This window comes from Abramis brama (genome assembly GCF_963993115.1).
Source record: "Abramis brama genome assembly, chromosome: 24".
Classification (NCBI taxonomy): Eukaryota; Metazoa; Chordata; class Actinopteri; order Cypriniformes; family Leuciscidae; genus Abramis; species Abramis brama.
In genome coordinates this window covers 380,001-405,000 of record NC_139986.1, presented here as the reverse complement: position 1 = coordinate 405,000, position 25,000 = coordinate 380,001, and the positions used below count along the sequence as shown (strand labels likewise).

Sequence of the window (25,000 nt, the reverse complement as noted above, 5' to 3'; positions counted from 1 at the left end):
TTCTCCGGCTCAGTAATCCTCATCTCAGTGTTTCTGAGTCGTTCTCATCATGTCTCCTGCATCAACTCTCCGGAAGCGAACCGGTTTATACAGACTCCCACAGCTAATGTCCTAATGCTCAGATTGCACTCTTTCAAAGCTCAGGATCTGAACCCAGAACTGTGCATCGCGTCACCATTACACATCAGATGTGTTCGTTCATCAAGTTTCAGGGCTTTTCTTGATTGTTCCATGGATTGCTCCGCTGAACAGGCGTGCGTTCCCGAAACCATCACTCTAACAAACCTTCGCAAACAGCATCGCAGAGGTGTGTGTGTGGAGCGCCAGATCTCCAGCGTCGCAGAGGTGTGTGTGTGGAGCGCCAGATCTCCAGCGTCGCAGAGGTGTGTGTGTGGAGTGTTGTATTACAAATTTATTAAATGTTTAATTTAGGTTTCCAATACTGATTTTAGCATTAGAGGTATAAATGATGATTATTGAGTTTGCTGCCAGACCTGTTCTTCTATTGGAAGTTAAATGAGTCAGACTCTCACCTTTTGTCTGTGATGGCTCTTGGAGCCGGAGCCCCAGTCGGTGAATAGTTAGGCTGATTGGATTAGGACTGGTAACACTCTGGAGTCTAGGGCGGGTTCCTCAACCTGTATACTTCATTTACATGCTTTGTTCAGCCTCAGTGTAAATCCCTCCCCCTAAATGTATATAAAATTGCAAGGCAACGTTCCTCAGATTAGACTGTTGGACGAACTGCAGCAACGCAGAGCGAAGTCCTCAATAAAGAATAACTTCTGCTTGAACGATATCCCAGCGTCTCCTGGTCTCTGCTTTGATGAAGGAAAAGTTTCCAACAGGAGCGACAGATCTCGAGCTGCGGTCAGAAGAAGAGCTTCTAGTTTTTATAACATGTGGACTCAATAAATCCTGATCTTGAGCAAAATAAGCAATCTGACATTCAGTGCAATCTGTGTCTTATTTAGAATACATACAAATGCCATTTTCATCTTTTAGTTTTTCAAGAGATTTGAAGCGTAGTTTCTGAAGAGTGCGCATGTGTGAACGAGCTCTAGTGTAAGAACAAGTCTATGATTGAATCTGGAAATAAAGCAAAATAACTGAGAAAAATGAGAAATATTCTTCAGATGCTGTGTTTGTAATCTATAGCAAAACATCTGGCATTAATTAGATCTCAAACAGATTCATTAACAGTAGTTACTCCAACACCTGCTGACATCATCAACCAACGGCTGAACGAGCACTCTGCGACAGTACGGCTACAGGAACAGCCGAGACTAACTCGATGATTCTTCAGCGATGATCGGACTATAGTAGTGAACCGGCGAGTTACGGCGTTATACGGGAAACACACCTCAGACTGTTCAACACTATTATTCCTTTTAATTATACTAATGTCTGATGATTAAAGAGTCTACAAATGTATAAAACTGATCAGATATCAGATAAAACCTGCTTTAAACCAAGTCTAAACCAGTCTAAACCAGCCTGTGCTTTAAACCAGTCTAAACCAGCCTGTGCTTTAAACCAGCCTGTGCTTTAAACCAGTCTAAACCAGTCTGTGCTTTAAACCAGCCTGTGCTTTAAACCAGTCTAAACCAGTCTGTGCTTTAAACCAGCCTGTGCTTTAAACCAGTCTAAACCAGTCTGTGCTTTAAACCAGCCTGTGCTTTAAACCAGTCTAAACCAGTCTAAACCAGCCTGTGCTTTAAACCAGTCTGAACCAGTCTGTGCTTTAAACCAGTCTAAACCAGCCTGTGCTTTAAACCAGTCTCTAAACCAGTCTAAACCAGCCTGTGCTTTAAACCAGTCTAAACCAGCCTGTGCTTTAAACCAGTCTCTAAACCAGCCTGTGCTTTAAACCAGTATGTGCATTAAACCAGTCTAAACCAGTCTGTGCTTTAAACCAGCCTGTGCTTTAAACCAGTCTGAACCAGTCTGTGCTTTAAACCAGTCTGAACCAGTCTGTGCTTTAAACCAGTCTGAACCAGTCTGTGCTTTAAACCAAGTCTAAACCAGTCTAAACCAGCCTGTGCTTTAAACCAGCCTGTGCTTTAAACCAGTCTAAACCAGTCTGTGCTTTAAACCAGCCTGTGCTTTAAACCAGTCTAAACCAGCCTGTGCTTTAACCCAGTCTCTAAACCAGTCTAAACCAGCCTGTGCTTTAACCCAGTCTCTAAACCAGTCTAAACCAGCCTGTGCTTTAAACCAGTCTAAACCAGTCTAAACCAGCCTGTGCTTTAAACCAGTCTGAACCAGTCTGTGCTTTAAACCAGTCTAAACCAGCCTGTGCTTTAAACCAGTCTCTAAACCAGTCTAAACCAGCCTGTGCTTTAAACCAGTCTAAACCAGCCTGTGCTTTAAACCAGTCTCTAAACCAGCCTGTGCTTTAAACCAGTATGTGCATTAAACCAGTCTAAACCAGTCTGTGCTTTAAACCAGCCTGTGCTTTAAACCAGTCTGAACCAGTCTGTGCTTTAAACCAGTCTGAACCAGTCTGTGCTTTAAACCAAGTCTAAACCAGTCTAAACCAGCCTGTGCTTTAAACCAGCCTGTGCTTTAAACCAGTCTAAACCAGTCTGTGCTTTAAACCAGCCTGTGCTTTAACCCAGTCTCTAAACCAGTCTAAACCAGCCTGTGCTTTAACCCAGTCTCTAAACCAGTCTAAACCAGCCTGTGCTTTAAACCAGTCTAAACCAGCCTGTGCTTTAAACCAGTCTAAACCAGCCTGTGCTTTAAACCAGTCTCTAACCCAGCCTGTGGTTAAAACCAGTCTAAAACTCCATAAAACAACCATGCTAAAATCCCCTTCATTAAAATTGTCACCCTTCTCAATTTATGAATTTGATTCATTCAGTTTTTATTTTATTTATTAAAAAAACATAATTTTGCTCAGATCAGTTCTGCGATGGCTCTTTTGATAGGAAACAGCAGTCGCTATCAGTCATGAAGACACTGATCTGTGGCGACTCCCACGAATAATAATTTAGATCATTAGATCACACTGACTTAATGAACGTGTTCGGGCCTCAAACTGTCAATATTCCAGTAACCCCAGATCAGCTCTGAGCCGTCATTATACACTAGATCTTTCTCTCCTCACCAACAACACATGCTCAAGAAAGAAAGGTTCAGTGTCCAGTCGATGCACTACAACACAGGAAACCTTGACATTAGTCACAAATAGTGAAATATCTTTTAAAAAATGTTTTTACATATTGGAAATCAATATTAATATTGGATATAATTTTAACACTTGGAAGACTAAACGGGCATGTTGTAAATGTCATTTTAATTGAAAGCTGGTTTTACTGTGATTACATAAGTATGTTTGGAGGAAATTGTCATTAGTCTGGGTTTCGATTGAACATATTTGTGCTTAAATTACAATAATCTGTGCAGATTCTGTCATGCCTTCACATTCGTGAATAAAAGCCTGACTCAGATGCTGTTTATTTACCATGTTACCATGATATCTGGACCTGATATTAAATCAAAAACAGTAGTGTATTATTATATCTCATAACCATGATCAAACACAGACAGTTCTCACATTCAGCTAATTATAATTGCATACAAAAAGTCTACTTTATCATGAGGGAAGAACACAGGAGATATAGAGACAAAGAAACATTTAATGAACAGATCACAAACAGTAAGACGACTGATCTGTCAAAATATGAGAACCATAAAGAGGCAATGAAGGGAATGTGAAGGGAAAGTTAGCAGAGACGTCAACATTACTTCATTACTAAAGGCTGATGCTTCATGTTCAGCATCCAAACACACGAGAGCGTTCTTGTGCATCGACAGCTTTGGCTCAAACTGCAAACAACACCATGTAAAAGTGTGTGTGTGAGAGATCAGCGGCCTGACTCACACACACTTACTCACTCTCTCTCTCTTTCACACACACACACACACACACACACACACACACACACACACACACACACACACACACACCTTGTAACAGCAGCTCCGCTCCATCCGTCTCCTTGCACTGTATGTTGTGTCACACACACACTTTCACAACGGTCAGAGGATCTGCTTGAGTTTTGGGAATCTGAAAAAAAGTCTTGACTTTCATTTTTCATGAATGCAATGAAGTTTCTGAGTAAATGTTGGTAATCTCCTCTTGAACCGCTGACATATAAAGCCTTCTATCTATAAAACACAAACGGACACTGCTATAATGTAGAGTAGCACCTTACAGAAGGAAAGCCACGAGGGATTCGCTCCAAAGCTCATCTAATCTGTTCAGTGCATATGATCGACTGAGAAACAAACTCTTACCAAGTCCATCGTCACTAGATTATTCCCAAGTTTGAACCCTTCTACATTCAGTCCGATGAGCTCAGGAAAAGCACTGATGTGTGCTCGTTATTTCTGAAAATGCCAATTAATCTCATGTAAGACAATCCTCTGTAGATAAAGTCTTTGATACAACAATAACTGCACTTTCTCATTCAAAAACAACAACAAAACAAAGTGTGTCCATTCAGATATCAATCGTTTTCGCATGTTTCAGCCGTTTGAGGATTTACAGTGATGTAGATCACGGATCATAAGGGCACATTACAATCATGATTATTAATAAGCAGAAAGGTCTACCGTCACTTAACTTTAAAACAGTGTTTGTTTCGGTCCATGTGTGTTCTGTAAATCATAGGTGGAGCTCCGCTGCTCGTCTCGAAGCCGTCGCAGTCAAATCTTTCAATTTGATGAACAATTTGGGAAATTATGAAAATAAAGAAATGGGATAGTGAAAATAATCCCATGAAAACCTGTGAGGAAACTCTAGGCCATGGTTTCCTCTTCTGAGGCGTTCGCTCTCGTTTCTCCACCTTCGTTAATCAACCTTTTTTTCACTTGGATTCTTGTGTTGAACCGGTTCTCCGAGGTCTTCTGTGTTTGGTGTTCCCTCGGTGAGTCTCTGCTCCTCCTCCTCCTCCTCCTCCTCCTCCTCATCTTCATCAGTGAGGGCTTCTCTCTTCATCACGTCCTCGGACCCGTCGTCAGACTCGGCTGTGCAGATGCCGTAACACATCAGGCTGATGACACCCAGAGGAAGACCGAAGAGGAAGCAGCCGAGCAGCGGAGAACTGCGGAACACGGACTGAGCAGAGAGACGGACACTTTTAATGGGATATTTATTTAAAAAATAAAAACAACATTAACTTTTCACATTAACAGTATTTCCAGGGAAAAAAAGAGAGAGAAAAAAATAATAATAAAAATTCAATAATTCCATTACAGTTACACTTAAATATACATTTCCAAACAGCCATCAATAAACATCACATTTATTCCCCATTTGAATTTAAACATTTCCATGTCATTGACCAGTTTCTAGAAAGTAAATTCTATCTTAATACGAGATTTTAGTAAACCCTTTAAAATGGACACCACATCAGTTGAGAGATAGTGAGAAATCATGCTCCACTCAAGCTCTTAAAATGAAACACCTCTAGAGAGAACCAAACTCGACAAAACCTACATTAAATTGAAGATAGAAACGTCTCGGTTACTTGCGGTTCCCTGAGATAACTGGAACAAGTATTGTGTCTTTGCGAGACGCTGTGGGGAAAACTGCTTTTTCTCCGAATTCTGAAGCCTTTAATTCAACAGCGCAGTGCCACTGCACAGCCATTACAGAGGCGATCTGAACGCACTCATTGGCTGCTCAGTGGGAACTGCACAAACCAATGGCGAGCCAGCGTGTCTGCGCAAACCAATCGTGGCGGATCCATCGAGTGAGCGCAGCTCATTTCGCCAGACGTGCGCCATAGCACGGCCGTCAACACAATACTCGTTCCCGTTATCTCAGGGAACCGAGGTTACGCAAGAAACCAAGACATGAGGATTTGAGCCTGCAGTGCACAGATAACCTAACCTAACCCTAACCCAGGCCGCCGCACAGATAACCTAACCTAACCCTAACCCTAACCCAGGCCGCCGCACAGATAACCTAACCTAACCCTAACCCAGGCCGCCGCACAGATAACCTAACCCTAACCAATAGACACGCCACTGGACCACGCCTCAGGTGGAGTGAGCTCTGACGCCGATGGGGCATTGAAGGCCCACCGAAGTGTAGGCCACTATCCAACGGGATAGTCTCTGCTTCGTGACCGGAAGCCCTTTGGTCCGGCCACCGAAGCATACGAAGAGCTGCTCTGACTGCCTAAATCAGCAGAGCGCTGAATGTATACTCTTAAGGCCCGAACAGGGCAGAGTAAGTGAGGTTGACGCTAGTCTTCTGAATCGGGAAGCGCAGACAGCGTAATCACTTGTGCACTGAACAGAGTAGAAAACACTTTGGGCACATAGCCATGCCTTGGCTTGAGGATGACCTCATAGTCGTTAGGACCAAACTCAAGGCAAGAAGCGCTGACGGAGAGCACTTACAGGTCACCCACTCGCTTGACCGATGCTAATGCTATGCTAGCAGTAGTGTGGTCTGAAGCAAAAGCGGCCGGAGCTCAGCTGACTGTAGCGGCTCGAGCCCTGAGGACTGTGGATAGGTCCCACGGGGTGTGGTAAGAGGCCGAGGAGGGTTGAGCCTTCTTGCCCCTTTCAGGACGGCCAGGCCGCTTCTACCCAGAGATCGGCCGGCCACAGGAGAGTGGTGCGCTGCTATGGCCTCCACATAGACTGAGCATGGAGGGGGTGCGACCCAGAGGGAGAGGGAGAGTACCAGAGGTACTTTGCATGATAAAGGGGGCCTGGTTCTGGACTGAACACCAGTCAGAGAAGACGGACCACTTAAGAGCGTAGACACGTCTCGTGGACGGAGCTCTAGTCTAGAGAGTAAATGGTAAATGGACTGCATTTATATAGCACTTTCACAGACCTATGGCCACCAAAGCGCCTTACATATAGCCTCACATTCACCCATTCACTCACTCATTCATACACCGACGGCTGTGTCAGCCATGCAAGGCGCCATCCAGCTCGTCAGGAGCAGCTGGGGTTAGGTGTCTTGCTCATGGACACCTCGACACTTGGTCAGGTGGAACCGGGGATTGAACCACCAACCTTCCAGTTTGTAGACAATCTACATGAACCACTGAGCCACTGCCGCCCCAACAGTCCTGAGAGTACTCAGGACTCTCGCTGGGAGGTCCGTAAGTTCCCGTTGAGGGGCCATGTGTAGAAGGCCCACATCTTGGGTCGGGATGCCAGATTGTCCCGTTCGCCTGGGAAAGGAGGTCCTTCCTCTGGGGAATTGGCCACAGGGCTGCGATCTGCTGAATCAACTCGGGGAAGCACGGCTGGGTCCGCCAGAGAAGGGTCACCAGAAGGACAGCACGCCTGTCTTCCCTGATCCATCTGATGACCTAAGGGAGGGGAGTGATCGAGGGAAAGGTGTAAAAGGGGAAGGCTGGGCCATTCGTGGGCCAGCACATCCATGTTCTTTGAGAAGAATATTGGGCAGTGAGAGTTGTCTCCAGAGAAGAAGAGGTCGCCCTCTGCCTTGCCGAAGCTGCTCCAGATTGTATGAACCGTCTGGCGATGGAGGGACTATTCCCCTGGGAACACATTATCCCTGGACAGCATGTCTGCTCCCTGCCTCAGTCTACCCACTGTGCCCATAATTGAAGGCGTCGGTCTGGTCTGTACAAACTCGACCTCAGTCCACCATGGTGGTTTATGTAGGACACTACCGCCATGTTGTCTGATCGACGTGGTGTCCTATTAGGTCTGGAAGGAAGGTTTTGAGGCCCAGATAAACCACTATTATTTCGAGGCAGTTGATATGCAGTCGCTTTTCCGTGCTCGAACAGGAGCCGTAAGTTGGTCTGCCTTTGCACAGAGCTCCCCAACCTGTGTTTGAGGCGTCCGTGGAGACCACCTTCCTCCTCCAGACCAACCCCATGCTTACTCCAATCTAGTAACGATTGGGGTCCTTCCAAGGGGCCAGGGCTCTGATGAGGACGTGGAGGCGACCTGAACGCCATGAGTGAGCTGGGGCCTGGGGTTGGGGCGCATGTGTAGCAGACCCAGCAGAAGCACTGGCGATGCAGAGGCCATGAGGCCTAGTCTGAATGGTAGGACTGTATTGCAGTATGCCACCCTTTCAAACGCGAATCTCAAAGCGGTTTGTGATGGGGGACTATTTGGATATAAACGTATCAATTTTTTGGATCCACTGAGAAAAAAAACAATCCCCTGGTTGTACTTGCGCGAGGATTTGTTCAATGTTAGCATCTTGAACGGCCGTCCCATTCTGACAGGCCGGGGATGGCTTTCTTGGCAGGTACAAGATTTCAATCAGTAACATTAACTCCTTCAACTGTCATTCAGCATAAAGAATATAAATCATATTTTAATTAACAGTTCAATTAAACTTCTCCATGAATTAAGTTCGTTTCTTAACCTCGACTCACCATTATTGTGGATCGGGCATCAAACGCCACACGCTTGATCCTCTGGAATATTCCATCTCCTCCATAAGCCTGTTGGGAATATGATGCAGGATATTAATAATTTGGAATTGGATGAATTTAACTCATCTCATTTAATTAACACTTTGCAACAGGGTCATTCCGTGTCAACTCAACCAGAGGTCACCGGCTCAAATTTTGTATTTGTTAATATTTTTTCTGTAGAAAGACAACCATAAATAGTGAAGAAAGCCAAAATATTAAATGTCACAGATGGATATTTACTAAGAAATCCACTATTTTGTAGAGGTAGAGAAAATTACTTTATGGCAGCATCATTATTTATCTATCAGCGGATCCATCTATCAGTGGATATATTAGAGATCAGCTGATAGACGCTGCTGTTGAGCGCGTGAACAATGGCCAATCAGAGGTGTTTAAACATCCAGCGCTCAAAATGCTAGAGGGAAATACTGGCATCATCCCATTTTTTTTATTTAAGTACCAACTTGGTAGCGAAGTCAATACTTTTTACAACACTAATCAGCTGTAATAACAGGCATGCAAACTTATGGCAAAAAAACAGAAGAAGTGCCTTTTCCCCTTTTTGAACGCTCACCGCTGGCATATATTGATACAAAGATTGCTAAAGTAAATAGATTTCACTAATAGATCAACCAATCTCTGTGTGAAAATAAAATCATGATGCTGCCATCTTTCTAAGGTCATTCTGTAATTTGGCTCCAAATCTCAGGTGAAAACTGTAATTTTGACCCCGTCGACATAATAGTGGACTATTCAGTAAATATACATCTGTGACATTTAAAATTTTGGCTTTCATCACTATTTATGCTAGTCTTTCAACAGAAAATTAACTAAATTAAAAATTGGAGTTTGTTACCATTATTAAACTATATTGGTTAACAAACTAATAATGAAAACTACTTCTAAAGCATGTATTGATCTGAGTTGATGTTAGCTGCGAGCGAGAGAGTGAGAATGAGCCATTCACCGGAGCGCTGCCGTCCAGAACACTGGTGAAGAACATCAGCATCTGCTCCAGACTCTCCACCGGCTCCTCCGGCACGAAGTACTGCTCGTTCGAAGTGTTGAGGATGAGGAGGCTGGGAACTGGCACCTCACTGCAGACACACGAGATGAAGAGCGTGGGTGCTGACATTACAGTATATACGGTTTATCATCACATGCAAAATATGTTATCAGTCACATAACCATCTTCCCCTCACACTTGTGCACCTTCAGTAAATCAGGAAGATGAGTGAATCTGTGCTGTCATCTGATCCAGACACTCACCTCATGATCAGGCTGTTGATGTAGTCGTTACCGTCCATGTGGCCAAACTGGAAATCTCTGGTACGCAGGAAGAAAGACAGCATGAGAAAATAATATGGTGAAACTTTGAAAATGTGCAGTATTTGTGCTCCACATGTGGAAAATCATGTGTTTTCTCATCAGATTGACAGTAACGTTATCCCAATCGAGGCCCTGAACCGAGGATCTGAACCAAGGCCCTGAACCGAGGATCTGAACCGAGGCCCTGAACCGAGGATCTGAACGGAGGCCCTGAACCGAGGATCTGAACCGAGGCCCTGAACCGAGGATCTGAACCGAGGATCTGGACCGAGGATCTGGACCGAGGATCTGAACCGAGGATCTGAACCGAGGATCTGAACCGAGGCCCTGAACTGAGGATCTGAACGGAGGCCCTGAACCGAGGCCCTGAACCGAGGATCTGAACCAAGGCCCTGAACCGAGGATCTGAACCGAGGCCCTGAACCGAGGATCTGAACGGAGGCCATGAACCGAGGATCTGAACCGAGGCCCTGAACCGAGGATCTGAACTGAGGATCTGGACCGAGGATCTGAACCGAGGCCCTGAACTGAGGATCTGAACGGAGGATCTGAACCAAGGCCCTGAACCGAGGATCTGAACCGAGGCCCTGAACCGAGGATCTGAACGGAGGCCCTGAACCGAGGATCTGAACCGAGGCCCTGAACCGAGGATCTGAACGGAGGCCCTGAACCGAGGATCTGAACCGAGGCCCTGAACCGAGGATCTGAACCGAGGATCTGAACCGAGGATCTGAACCGAGGATCTGAACCGAGGATCTGAACTGAGGATCTGAACGGAGGCCCTGAACCGAGGATCTGAACCGAGGCCCTGAACCGAGGATCTGAACCGAGGCCCTGAACTGAGGATCTGAACCGAGGATCTGAACCGAGGCCCTGAACCGAGGATCTGAACCGAGGCCCTGAACCGAGGATCTGAACTGAGGCCCTGAACTGAGGATCTGAACTGAGGCCCTGAACAGAGGCCCTGAACCGAGGATCTGAACCGAGGCCCTGAACTGAGGATCTGAACCGAGGATCTGAACGGAGGCCCTGAACCGAGGATCTGAACCGAGGCCCTGAACCGAGGATCTGAACCGAGGCCCTGAACCGAGGATCTGAACCGAGGATCTGAACCGAGGCCCTGAACCGAGAATCTGAACCGAGGATCTGAACCGAGGCCCTGAACCGAGGCCCTGAACCGAGGATCTGAACTGAGGATCTGGACCGAGGCCCTGAACTGAGGATCTGAACCGAGGATCTAAACCGGGGCCCTGAACCGAGGATCTGAACCGAGGATCTGGACCGAGGCCCTGAATCTGAACCGAGGATCTGAACCGAGGATCTGAACTGAGGATCTGGACCGAGGCCCTGAACTGAGGATCTGAACCGAGGATCTAAACCGGGGCCCTGAACCGAGGATCTGAACCGAGGATCTGGACCGAGGCCCTGAATCTGAACCGAGGCCCTGAACCGAGGATCTGAACTGAGGATCTGAACCGAGGCCCTGAACCGAGGATCTGAACCGAGGCCCTGAACCGAGGATCTGAACGGAGGCCCTGAACCGAGGATCTGAACCGAGGCCCTGAACCGAGGATCTGAACCGAGGCCCTGAACCGAGGCCCTGAACCGAGGCTCTGAACCGAGGATCTGAACCGAGGATCTGAACCGAGGCCCTGAACCGAGGATCTGAACCGAGGCCCTGAACCAAGGATCTGAACTGAGGATCTGGACCGAGGATCTGAACCGAGGCCCTGAACTGAGGATCTGAACCGAGGATCTGAACCGAGGCCCTGGACCGAGGATCTGAACCGAGGCCCTGGGCCGAGGATCTGGACCGAGGATCTAAACCGGGGCCCTGAACCGAGGATCTGGACCGAGGCCCTGGACCGAGGATCTGAACCGAGGATCTGAACCGAGGATCTGGACCGAGGATCTGAACCGAGGATCTGAACCGGGACCCTGAACCGAGGCCCTGGACCGAGGATCTGAACCGAGGATCTGGACCGAGGCCCTGAATCTGAACCGAGGATCTGAACCGAGGCCCTGGGCTGGTTTTGGTCAAACAGAGAGTTTCTGAGTCTCTCACCTGTTGAACTGATCCCTGTGCTCCGCAGCCACTCTCTGGATCAGACCTTTTAACCTGAAATACAGGGAACCAATTCTATAGTCAATTCTTCAAGCACTAAAGAAAAGGTCAGACATCGCTTCACTCCGAGCCCGTCTGTACCTGATGCTTTTCTCTGTCGGATCCTTCTCGTCAGTAACGGCAATCGCCACCAACTTACCTGTCGCACAGAACAGAAAGAAAGGAAACAATAGACATTTTCTTGACCAAAACAAAAACGGCTCTTGTTGACCAACTTTCACTAATTTACATTCATCAAGGAGATAAAGAAACGCACTCTAAGCTGTTATATGCATGTGATGTGATCAGTGCTGAAGACTATAGGAGAAACCACTTCATAACAACAATCATTTCCAAAGTATGTTTACATATAAGGTTACTCTAAAAGCGAGCTTTCTATCCAACATATGCTCTTCTAACCCTAATGCTTTTCAACACTTGAGTTAAAGCTCATGTGTGTCGCGGTTACTCACCGGTTTCTCCCAGCTCGTACAGAGTGAAGCCATCGATCGGCAGATAACTCTGGAAACGCTCGCGATTTACCCAGGATGACAAGCTGCCATCTTCATACTCTGAAACACAACATGAATCTGCTGTTCTTATGCTGAAACGAAGAATCTGTGAAAACAGCTCTGCCAAACGATGCTGACTTTCCACAGGCTGAACAAACACCGGCATTAAGTTTGAGTGAAAGTCTGGCGCTTCGCTTCGTAATGGCACTAAAGGCCCATTCACACCAAGAGCGATAACTATACGAATAAATATATTAGCGTCCACACCAGCGGACGATATCGTTCTGTTTATTCTAAGCGTGTGTTTGTCTGCCTCTTTAAATGCTCGAGCTCGTTAGCTCAGACGGATTCTGATTGGCTGTCAATGTTTTTATATCGTTCATCATCTGGATAAAATCGTTCTGAAAGTGATTCCACTGATCTTGTTTCTCTGTGCCGTTATCGTTATAGCTGTGGCTCTGCTATTCTTTAATACTGAGAACGATTTTTAGAACTATATCTTTATCGCTCTCTTTATAGTTATCGTTCTTGGTGTGAACGGGCCTTAAGCTTTATCGCACTTTCGATTTCAGTTTAACAGATACGTTTTAAAAACAATGGCACAAAACACAATGTTAGAGATCTTTTATATAATTATGATGTTAAGTGTAAAAATATTGAGCTTCATTGTGTAACTGTGGTGGGCCAGTAGAGCCCAGAAAGGGTTACTGGGAAACTAACTAGTAGTAAATAGAGGGGAAGAGATGAACGGTTCATGAGCCGCTACAGCGATTGATCAGTCGTCACACATTAACGACTTGCATAAACAAAAACTAGACGATGGTTTACATTTTTCTTCACTTACCATCATACGTGAAATAGCTTCCATCTTTGAAGACGACCACTGAAGGCAATTCAGGCAGAGTCACAGACTGCAGTAAAAGAAGACATTTATAGAGTGTTCATGTGACGAGTGTTTAAACAAACAGACATGGATATATGAATTATGAAAGTACGAGCAGCAGAATCTGAGAATGATTCGCTTCACCTCTGTTAAGGCGTCTTCAGATGCAGAGAAGAAATATGTGTAGACAATGAGCTCAGCCGCCACCTCGATGTATTTCTCCTGAAATCACAACAGCAACACTAACATGATTGATAGAAGAACGTGTGTGAGTGTGAGAGAGAGAGAGAGAGAGAGAGAGAGAGAGAGAGAGAGAGAGAGAGAGAGAGAGAGAGAGAGAGAACACTTATATTTGACAAGGAACATCACTATTAATTACAATGAATTAAAAAAGTATTCAGATTCCTAGTTTATGTTGCCAAAAAATGCTTTATATATTTTTTGACCAGCTGAATTATAGCCACCTCAGTTCAAGCTCAATCTCTTCCTCTTTACTACTAGTTACAGCACCAAAAAAAACATGAATGAACATTAGAACGAATGTTGATCAGTATTTATAAAAATAGAAATCGTGCTGTTTTATTGTGGTGTCTTGGCTCTGGTTCAGTGCAGATATGAAGATCAGCTCACTTTAAGAGGAGATTCCCCTCCGACATACACAAACAGAACACTGTGCCTCTTCAAGACGTGCTCGAACATCTGTCGACTCGGGAGCGATCGCACCGCCGGTCTGAAACACACACACACACACAAATGAGAACATGACTTTAGCAAATTAGCTCAAAAGGGAAATATGAATAATTAATCATAACTTGTTATAATTATAAACATTTGGATCAGTTAATTGAATTAAGTTGATGTAGCTGAACTAATATTACAATCAATTAATCTGTTCGTCTAGCGAACACTCTGTATTAATCATCTCTTAACTCTCAGAAAGGATATTACAGAAAAATAACTCTTTCTTAGCATGGTAGCTGTGATCATAATCGTTAAACTGATGTTGATTCACAAGCAGTGACCAGAATCAACAAGCATGAATGTACACAAAGTTTTATTTAGCTAAATAACAAATACATAACTAATCTAAACAAACACATACACACAGACACGCTTACATGGGTAAAATGGAGTTTAAGTGAAAGGAAACGAAAACAGAAACAGGGAATAAAGCCATGGAAGAGTCTAATCGGACTAGCACAATCGGAAAAGAAAGTCACATGTAACCACTGCAATCGGAATGAATTGGCCAGATCTGATTAAAATTTCATTCAGATTGTAAGGAGTGGTTTATTCCTTTGGTTATCCGATTGAGAGGACATATAAACACTTGAACGGATTGAAAACCATAACTGGAGAGTCCTGCGTAATGAGTAATGACGTAGAAATAGCGTAATGACGTATGACGTGTGGAACGAGCAGCTCTTTCTTCTGAATGAAGTGTCATAAATGAGTTTCCTGTCATTCTGAAATGCTCTCCACAGACTGAGAGGATAGATGTGCAGGACAGCGTCCCACCAGTCCTCGTTTCAGACTCAGATCCACAGACGCCCTCTCCCGGGAGTCAGTGAGCCAATGGAAATTTGAGCTTTCGGAGGGAATTAAGGTAATTTGCATATGTAACTGGATTAGGTATTGATGCAGAAACTATTAAAGATTCTCGTAATACTGAAATGTTGCATTGGTATCAACATACAAAATACAAATTCGTAAATACCAAACATGGTATAGGTGAAGATACATTAATTGTTGGTTTTAATATAAACTTTCATTGCTACGCAGACGACACCCAGCTCTATATATCTTCAAAGCCTAGTTCGATATTTCCATCTTCCTCTCTGTTGCTTTGTCTTTCTGAAATCAAATCATGGTTTACATGCAATTTTCTCAAGGTTAATAGCGCAAAGACTGAAATTGTATTAGTAGGCACTAAAGCAAAACTGCGTAATTGTGAAAGTTTCTCACTTGCTATAGACAATTCTGTTATCTTTCCTTCTTCTCAGGTCAAGAGTCTGGGTGTCGTCCTTGACAGTACTCTGTCCTATGAGGCACATGTTAATAATATTACAAGGTCAGCATATTATCATCTGCGAAATATTAATCGTCTCCGGCCCTCCCTTTCTGTTAATAGTACTGCTGTTCTGGTGCATGCATTAGTTACTTCTCGAATTGACTATTGCAACTCTCTGCTCAGTGGTGTCTCACAGAAACTCATTCACAAACTTCAGATGGTTCATAACTCAGCAGCTCGGATCATTACACGAACACCTTTGACTGAGCATATAACTCCGGTATTGGAGCATCTTCACTGGCTTCCGATCAAATACCGTATTCAATTCAAGATTTTGCTTTTTACTTATAAGGCTCTTCATGATCTAGCACCTTCATATCTGAGTGAACTTCTGCATGTGTATTTACCTACTCGATCCCTCAGGTCTTCTGCTTCTGTGACTCTTGTAGTACCATCTGTGCGTTTGACTACGATGGGAAGTCGAGCTTTTAGTTGTATAGCTCCGGCGATTTGGAATACTTTACCACAAGATATACGCAATAGTCTTAGTCTCTCAACTTTTAAATCACGTCTTAAAACTCATTTTTTTAGATTAGCCTATCCTGATTGATTTTGGTAATGTGAGTGGGTAGGCTATTGATTTTATGTATTTACGGTTTATTGTGTTGTTGTTTTTTCCTCTGTTTGATTATGTATTTTATTATTGTAAGGTGTCCTTGAGTGTCCTGAAAGGCGCCCACAAATAAAATTAATTATTATTATTATTATTATTTTTAGGATGCATAAAACGGTATACAATACAAACGACACTATACAAGACAGTAGTAATCATACACACAAGGTCCTGGAGATATGCATGTTCCTTCACAGAACGTTTCCTATGAATGTGGACGAGTCCTTTATGAGCGTTCTGTGCGTTTCAAGATAGGACTGGAGTGAGAGTCGACTCTTTCACATGTAAAACCATGGACCAGACGCCTGGTGCTGTCATTGGGGGGTGTCAAGGCACCTTGCTTTGTGGATGGGTGAGTTTTAAAGATTATTTGTTAAATATAACAAGTGTCTGATTTGTCTCAGTCACCACATTAGCTGAGGATCTTTCAGGTTTAACCCTCAGGTCCTGCACCTTCACCTGCTTCAGTTCACCGACTTATAATGCGCCCTAGAACTATGTACTCTTTATATGAATAAAAAGTACAAACCTTTGAGTGTAACAGAAGCAAGCAAGTTTTGGGACAACGTCATAAAAATGCCACAGACCACTTTGGCATTTAGTTACACGCATTCTGTCACCGTAACCCGGCCTGTCAATCATCCTGTCACAGTTCATGTCCTCATTTACACACTACACATTCAATTTATACTACTTAATTCTTCCTACCATATTGGAAAGAAAACAAGCCGCCTGTTGATCTGCAGGTCGCACACGTTTACTGCATAATGATGTTCATAGTCAATAGCCAAACGAGTCTGTTTCGCTGATGTGCTATTTGTGCAATCATGTTTTTGCAGATGACATTTTTTATCAGGTTAGATATTGATTTTTAATCGCTCAAACCCCCTTTCAGGGCATCTCTACTTAACCGTCGGTCCCACACACATTCAGGCTCTGTGTAAAGAAGGCCTTGCAGGAACAGGACGATCTATCAGAACTGGCGACGACATTAAGATAACGGACTTATATATAGTGGGGAGAACAAGTATTTGATACACTGCCGATTTTGCAGGTTTTCCCACTTACAAAGCATGTAGAAGTCTGTAATTTTTATCATAGGTACTCTTCAGCTGTGAGTGACGGAATCTAAAACAAAAATCCAGAAAATCACATTGTATGATTTTTAAGTAATTAATTTGCATTTTATTGCATGACATAAGTATTTGATACATCAGAAAAGCAGAGCTTAATATCTGGTACAGAAACCTTTGTTTGCAATTACAGAGATCACATGTTTCCTGTAGTTCTTGACCAGGTTTGCACACACTGCAGGGATTCTGGTCCACTCCTCCATACAGACCTTCTCCAGATCCTTCAGGTGTCGGGGCTGTCGCTGGGCAATACGGACTTTCAGCTCCTCCAAAGATTTTCTATTGGGTTCAGGTCTGGAGACTGGCTAGGCCACTCCAGGACCTTGAGATGCTTCTTACGGAGCCACTCCTTAGTTGCCCTGGCTGTGTGTTTCGGGTCGTTGTCATGCTGGAAGACCCAGCCACGACCCATCTTCAAGGTTGTACTCATCCTTCTTCTTCCTCCAAACACGGCGAGTGGAGTTTAGACCAAAAAGCTCTATTTTTGTCTCATCAGACCACATGACCTTCTCCCATTCCTCCTCTGGATCATCCAGATGGTCAATGGCAAACTTCAGACGGGCCTGGACATGCGCTGGCTTGAGCAGGGGGACCTTGCGTGCGCTGCAGGATTTTAATCCATGACGGCGTAGTGTGTTACTAATGGTTTTCTTTGAGACTGTGGTCCCAGCTCTCTTCAGGTCACTGACCAGGTCCTGCCGTGTAGTTCTGGGCTGATCCCTCACCTTCCTCATGATCATTGATGCCCCACGAGGTGAGATCTTGCATGGTGCCCCAGACCGAGGGAGATTGACCGTCATCTTGAACTTCTTTCATTTTCTAATAATTGCGCCAACAGTTGTTGCCTTCTCACCAAGCTGCTTGCTTATTGTCCTGTAGCCCATCCCAGCCTTGTGCAGGTCTACATTTATATCCCTGATGTCCTTACACAGCTCTCTGGTCTTGGCCATTGTGGAGAGGTTGGAGTCTGTTTGATTGAGTGTGTGGACAGTGTCTTTTATACAGGTAACGAGTTCAAACAGGTGCAGTTAATACAGGTAATGAGTGGAGAACAGGAGGGCTTCTTAAAGAGAAACTAACAGGTCTGTGAGAGCCGGAATTCTTACTGGTTGGTAGGTGATCAAATACTTATGTCATGCAATAAAATGCAAATTAATTATTTAAAAATCATACAATGTGATTTTCTGGATTTTTGTTTTATATTCCGTCACTCACAGTTGAAGAGTACCTATGATAAAAATTACAGACTTCTACATGCTTTGTAAGTGGGAAAACCTGCAAAACCGACAGTGTATCAAATACTTGTTCTCCCCACTGTATGCAGTGTTTATTCCTGCTCTCTACCCACATGAAGCACTTGTAAAAAAAGATAGTAGTATTCACACAAATCATTGTTTAATATGAACTCAGTCTTGCTGAAAAAACAACATTCTGCAGGAAATAATGCAATGTATGTTTATCACCATAACTTGAATTATGTCCGATAGATTTTAAAACTTTCAGAAGGTAAGAAAAAAATTTAAATAAAAAAATGTAGCTAAAGGTTCAACAGTATCTGTATTAATTTCTCACCCAGCCACTCTGTTGGCGAACTCGATTATGTCGTCTTTGGTTCTTGGTCCTTTGTAATTGTATGCCAGCTCGCCCTTCAGCCTGAGAGAGAGAGAGAGAGAGAGAGAGAGAGAGAGAGAGAGAGAGAGAGAGAGAGAGAGACACAGAGAGACACAGAGAGAGAGAGAGAGACAGAGAGAGACGGAGAGAGAGAGACAGAGAGAGACGGAGAGAGAGAGAGAGAGAGACAGAGAGAGACACAGAGAGAGACAGAGAGAGAGAGACAGAGAGAGACGGAGAGAGAGAGAGAGAGAGAGAGAGAGAGAGAGAGAGAGAGAGAGAGAGAGATCAGTAATGTAAGCAAATGTAATGGATAATCCATGATTAGCTGTGCATTGTCGACAGACGAACCACCGATGCATTCAGATCCTGTGATTCTCACCTACAGTGTGTGTAAAAGTCTACACACCCCTGTTAAAACTGCAGCTCTCTTACCCCTTTTCCACCAACAAGAACCAGGTGCTGGTTCGGAGCTAGAGCTAGTGCCGGTTCGGAGTTGGTTCGACTGAAGAACCGGTTTGCTTTTCCACAGGCTAAAGAGCCAACGCAGAGCCAGGTCTTACGTCACAGCTACGTCTCATCTTTCTCGGCAACGTTAGCGCGGCGGCGCCAAACACAAACACATCATCAACAATGGCGCACGTTGCTTTGCTATTGATGTTCATGGCTTTGCGGACCTACATCGGCATCCAAACACGGCGGATCCAATGTGTTCGCGCGGCTCGCCATTATTTGTAAAGACGGAGATTACAAGCGAGAGTAACGGCATGTACATAACATTTATTTTTAACAATAAGATGCCGACTTTAGACTTAGATTTATATTTTAGATCGCGTCCATCGTGTTTAGCTGCTGTTAGCTCGATTAGCTGCTATTTGAAAATGGCGGTCACAAGTTTCTCTTCAGTCTTGTTGGCCACGGTAACCCCGCCCCCAGCCTCTGACGCAAGCGGTTCTTTCTTGGCTCCGTTCTAGACCCTGCAATGATTTGGTGCTACTTAAGAACCAGTTTTACTGGTTCGGAGCTGGTGCTTTGGCGGTGGAAAAACAAAGAACCGATTTGAAACTAGGCTCTGGCTCCGAACCAGCACCAGCTCTGCCTTGGTGGAAAAGGGGTATCTGAGATTGTCAGATCTTTCTACACCTTTAATGTAATATTGAAACCAACAAAATTCATGCAACAAACAAACAAAACCGTTTAAGGAAAAAAAGAGCTGATCTGTTTGCATAAGTATGCTCATCTTTCTAGTAGCGCTGAAGAGCTTGATCATGTGTGTCTGATGGGTCTAAGTTCTGCAAGCCCTTCACAGCGGGACACGGGTTACGCAGGTTTGCACTGCACAGCATCAGGAAGATCAGGAAGATCAGGCCTTTCCCATAACTGAACATTCAACAACTCCTCGTCCAGGACCTCGTCACTTCTAGGCTGCAATGCTCTTCTCTTCGACTCACAACATGTGCAATTACACCTCTACATATCATCCAGAAATCAGCAGCACTACTGGTGTCTTCAATGAGTCCAAGAGAGCCACGTGACACCACTGTGTGTGTGTGTGTGTGTGTGTGTGTCTGTGTGTGTGTTAGATGTATTAACCCTCCACTGTCATGCAAATGATGCAATGCATCCTAAGATATCGCTCCAGCAACTGTTGTGCACTCGACACCCATAAAGGAATGTTTTCTATGGTTACAGAAGTACACAAGACTATTCCCGTAATCTCCCGAGAGCATGAAGTCACTGACAACACCCCAGTCCTGCTCTCCACTCACCGTCAGCGTCTCACACACTCAAGACCAGACTCCGACAGATCTGTGCTTTATGTGAATCCTGAATATTTAGCTGCTAGATGGAGGATGATTGACAGATATAGAAGAGAAACCCCAGGGTGCCAATAAACGCAATAATATAACAAATGAAATGAATAAATATAATGATAAACATGTACTCTGGGGAGAGGTCTGTCCTTCATTAGGCGAAGCATTAGCCTCAGGGGGAGTTTCATCAACACCTGCCTCCCCTGATCCCAGAATCCCACGGGAATGAGCTGCACTCCCGACTCCATGCAGAGAAACACAGATCCCAGCTTGACCATCTAATGGCAGTGAAAGTCACCAGCTTCAAGCTTTCACAATAAACAATATTAGTACAACTGATGTAATGGATGCTAATATGACTTCATCATCTGTCAAACACTGATTTACATTTAAACGATTAACGGCAGCATATTAAGGTGTAGACATGATGTGTAGAGATGGGTTCCTATAGTCACCTAGATGTCCATCAATTGACTAATCAATTAGGTTTACTAATTATCAGATTTTTTTTGTTTTGTAGACACACTGTATCAGTGCATCAGCGTCAGTCATTATAATCAGCTGTACTTGACTGAACACCAGTGGGCGGGGCCTATGGTGTGATGTATAACTATTGGTCGATGTCTCACTCTGGAGGCGGGCATATGCAAATATATTTACCTGTGCGACATCACAGATATCGCAATATCAAAACAAGCTGTTTTTGGAGCTTGAATAAATAAATGTTCTGTTTATAATAAGGATGTTTTAAGGTATGAAACTTGCAGGATGTTTTAATGGTACAAAAGCCTCTTATATGTCAAAAGATGTCATGATCCCTTTAGGATCCATTAGCTGCCAAACTCTTTGAACAAAGAGATTTTAATATGTTAATAATGTTGGTGACAGACTCACAGTTTAATGGTGGGATATCCTCGCACGCCGAACTCTGAGGCCATTCCTGCATCAACACATCAACAACAGTCACATGACACGGCAATAACTGTTATGAACATGTACAGCACCTGTCAACATTTCATTGGGATTTTCATATAATGTGTGTTCTCCTCTTGTGTGTGTTCTCCTCTTGTGTGTGTTCTCCTCTTGTGTGTGTCCTCCTCGTGTGTGTTCTCCTCTTGTGTGTGTTCTCCTCTTGTGTGTGTTCTCCTCTTGTGTGTGTTCTCCTCTTGTGTGTGTTCTCCTCTTGTGTGTGTCCTCCTCGTGTGTGTCCTCCTCTTGTGTGTGTCCTCCTCTTGTGTGTGTCCTCCTCTTGTGTGTGTCCTCCTCTTGTGTGTTCTCTTGTGTGTCCTCCTCTTGTGTGTGTCGTTCTCTTGTGTGTGTCGTTCTCTTGTGTGTCCTCCTCTTGTGTGTTCTCCTCTTGTGTGTGTTCTCCTCTTGTGTGTGTCCTCCTCTTGTGTGTGTCCTCCTCTTGTGTGTGTCCTCCTCTTGTGTCCTCCTCTTGTGTGTGTCCTCCTCTTGTGTGTCCTCCTCTTGTGTGTGTCCTCCTCTTGTGCGTTCTCTTGTGTGTCCTCCTCTTGTGCGTTCTCTTGTGTGTGTCCTCCTCTTGTGTGTGTCCTCCTCTTGTGTGTGTCCTCCTCTCGTGTGTGTCCTCCTCTCGTGTGTGTCCTCCTCTCGTGTGTGTCCTCCTCTTGTGCGTTCTCTTGTGTGTCCTCCTCTTGTGTGTGTCCTCCTCTCGTGTGTGTCCTCCTCTTGTGTGTCCTCCTCTTGTGTGTTCTCCTCTTGTGTGTTCTCCTCTTGTGTGTCCTCCTCTTGTGTGTCCTCCTCTTGTGTGTCCTCCTCTTGTGTGTGTCCTCCTCTTGTGTGTGTCCTCCTCTTGTGTGTGTCCTCCTCTTGTGTGTTCTCCTCTTGTGTGTTCTCCTCTTGTGTGTTCTCCTCTTGTGTGTCCTCCTCTTGTGTGTGTCCTCCTCTTGTGTGTGTCCTCCTCTTGTGTGTGTCCTCCTCTCGTGTGTCCTCCTCTCGTGTGTCCTCCTCTTGTGTGTTCTCCTCTTGTGTGTTCTCCTCTTGTGTGTTCTCCTCTTGTGTGTCCTCCTCTTGTGTGTGTCCTCCTCTTGTGTGTGTCCTCCTCTTGTGCGTTCTCTTGTGTGTCCTCCTCTTGTGTGTGTTCTCCTCTCGTGTGTGTCCTCCTCTTGTGTGTCCTCCTCTTGTGTGTTCTCCTCTTGTGTGTTCTCCTCTCGTGTGTGTCCTCCTCTTGTGTGTGTCCTCCTCTTGTGTGTTCTCTTGTGTGTGTCCTCCTCTTGTGTGTCCTCCTCTTGTGTGTGTCCTCCTCTTGTGCGTTCTCTTGTGTGTCCTCCTCTTGTGTGTCCTCCTCTTGTGCGTTCTCTTGTGTGTGTCCTCCTCTTGTGTGTGTCCTCCTCTTGTGTGTGTCCTCCTCTTGTGTGTGTCCTCCTCTTGTGTGTGTCCTCCTCTTGTGCGTTCTCTTGTGTGTCCTCCTCTTGTGTGTGTTCTCCTCTTGTGTGTTCTCCTCTTGTGTGTGTCCTCCTCTTGTGTGTGTCCTCCTCTTGTGTGTCCTCCTCTTGTGTGTTCTCCTCTCGTGTGTGTCCTCCTCTCGTGTGTGTCCTCCTCTTGTGTGTCCTCCTCTTGTGTGTCCTCCTCTTGTGTGTTCTCCTCTTGTGTGTTCTCCTCTCGTGTGTGTCCTCCTCTCGTGTGTGTCCTCCTCTTGTGTGTTCTCCTCTCGTGTGTGTCCTCCTCTTGTGTGTGTCCTCCTCTTGTGTGTTCTCCTCTCGTGTGTGTCCTCCTCTCGTGTGTGTCCTCCTCTTGTGTGTTCTCCTCTTGTGTGTGTTCCTCTTGTGTGTGTCCTCCTCTCGTGTGTGTTCTCCTCTTGTGTGTTCTCCTCTTGTGTGTGTTCCTCTTGTGTGTGTCCTCCTCTTGTGTGTCCTCCTCTTGTGTGTCCTCCTCTTGTGTGTTCTCCTCTTGTGTGTTCTCCTCTCGTGTGTGTCCTCCTCTTGTGTGTGTCCTCCTCTTGTGTGTGTCCTCCTCTTGTGTGTTCTCCTCTTGTGTGTTCTCCTCTCGTGTGTGTCCTCCTCTTGTGTGTCCTCCTCTTGTGTGTCCTCCTCTTGTGTGTTCTTCTCTTGTGTGTCCTCCTCGTGTGTGTCCTCCTCTTGTGTGTTCTCTTATGTGTCCTCCTCTTGTGTGTGTCCTCCTCTTGTGTGTCCTCCTCTTGTGTGTGTCCTCCTCTTGTGTGTCCTCCTCTTGTGTGTTCTCCTGAGTGAATGTAAACGGCTGGTGAAGAGGACTCAACAGTGTTCAGACCCTTCAGTGTCCACGTGTGTCGCAGCTTTATATGCTGAGCTGCTTCTCCAGTAACGAGTGTTTCTTCAGATCTGATGCGCAGTCACACACTCGCTGTTCCTGACGCTCATCAGGATCTTTCTTCTGCTGTGTTCATATGTCCTAAAGCTTCTTGTTCTTCGGTTCTTGTTTCTTATGAACGGTTAAATTGTTTTCAGAAACTGAACGAGGACTTACTGTTGTGTTGTCCTCTTGAGTTGACAGTTACTGTTGTTCAGTTCTGCTGATATACTGCATCTCTCCCAACTCTAAACCTCTTCCTGTTTAATGTCAATCACTTCTTAACTAAAACAAAGCTGATCTCCAGGTATTCCTGACCTTGAGCTTTCTGTGACAGCAGGACTGTGTGTGTGTGTGTGTGTGTGTGTGTGTATGTGTGTGTGTGTGTGTGTACCTGAGTATGCAGTGGCGTCCATCTTCCCGACTCGCACCGGCGACCCGGAGCGTGAGAGTTCTGCTCCGACCTCCTGCCAGACCGGCTCCAGCTTCTTACAGTATCCACACCACGGGGCGTAGAACTACAGCACACACACACACACAGCGCATAAAACTACAGCCCAACACACACACACACACACACACACATTACAGTAACATCATCTGCAGGAAGGGTCACTCACATCCACCAGCCAGACGTCATCCATTCGGTTCTCCTTAAACCTGCGGGAAACACACAAACACACAACATCTGCATTTACTGAACACACTAACAGCAGTCCGACTGTAGCGCTTCGTGTTCTGCTCTAAAACACTGAAGGAACACACACACACACACACACACTGAAGGAACACACTGGAGGAACACACACACACTGGAGGAACACACACACTGAAGACACACACACACACACACACACACACACTGAAGGAACACACACACTGAAGGAACACACTGGAGGAACACACACACACTGGAGGAACACACACACTGAAGACACACACGCACACACACACACACACACACACACACACACACACTGAAGGAACACACACACTGAAGACACACTGGAGGAACACACACACACTGAAGGAACACACACACACACTGGAGGAACACACACACACTGGAGGAATACACACACACTGGAGGAACACACACACACTGGAGGAACACACACACACACTGGAGGAACACACACACACTGGAGGAACACACACACACTGGAGGAATACACACACACTGAAGACACACACACGC

The 25,000-nt window shown here is 45.2% G+C and overlaps 1 protein-coding gene across 1 annotated transcript in view; it reads right to left on the bottom strand.

Moving 5' to 3' along the window:
* Positions 1-3,626: 3,626 nt before the first annotated feature.
* tmx3b (thioredoxin related transmembrane protein 3b) overlaps positions 3,627-25,000 on the bottom strand; it is a 24,398-nt gene continuing 3,024 nt past the window's right edge. The window contains exons 3-16 of the mRNA XM_084102509.1: positions 24,423-24,462; positions 24,197-24,320; positions 21,409-21,454; positions 18,662-18,742; positions 13,903-14,002; positions 13,417-13,494; positions 13,234-13,300; positions 12,351-12,449; positions 11,980-12,037; positions 11,839-11,892; positions 9,714-9,770; positions 9,412-9,541; positions 8,403-8,471; positions 3,627-5,128 (exon numbers count right to left, since the gene is read on the bottom strand). Of these exons, the coding sequence (XP_083958635.1) occupies positions 4,862-5,128; positions 8,403-8,471; positions 9,412-9,541; positions 9,714-9,770; positions 11,839-11,892; positions 11,980-12,037; positions 12,351-12,449; positions 13,234-13,300; positions 13,417-13,494; positions 13,903-14,002; positions 18,662-18,742; positions 21,409-21,454; positions 24,197-24,320; positions 24,423-24,462 (1,270 nt within the window). The 3' untranslated portion in view covers positions 3,627-4,861. The remainder of the gene's footprint in view (positions 5,129-8,402; positions 8,472-9,411; positions 9,542-9,713; positions 9,771-11,838; positions 11,893-11,979; positions 12,038-12,350; positions 12,450-13,233; positions 13,301-13,416; positions 13,495-13,902; positions 14,003-18,661; positions 18,743-21,408; positions 21,455-24,196; positions 24,321-24,422; positions 24,463-25,000) is intronic.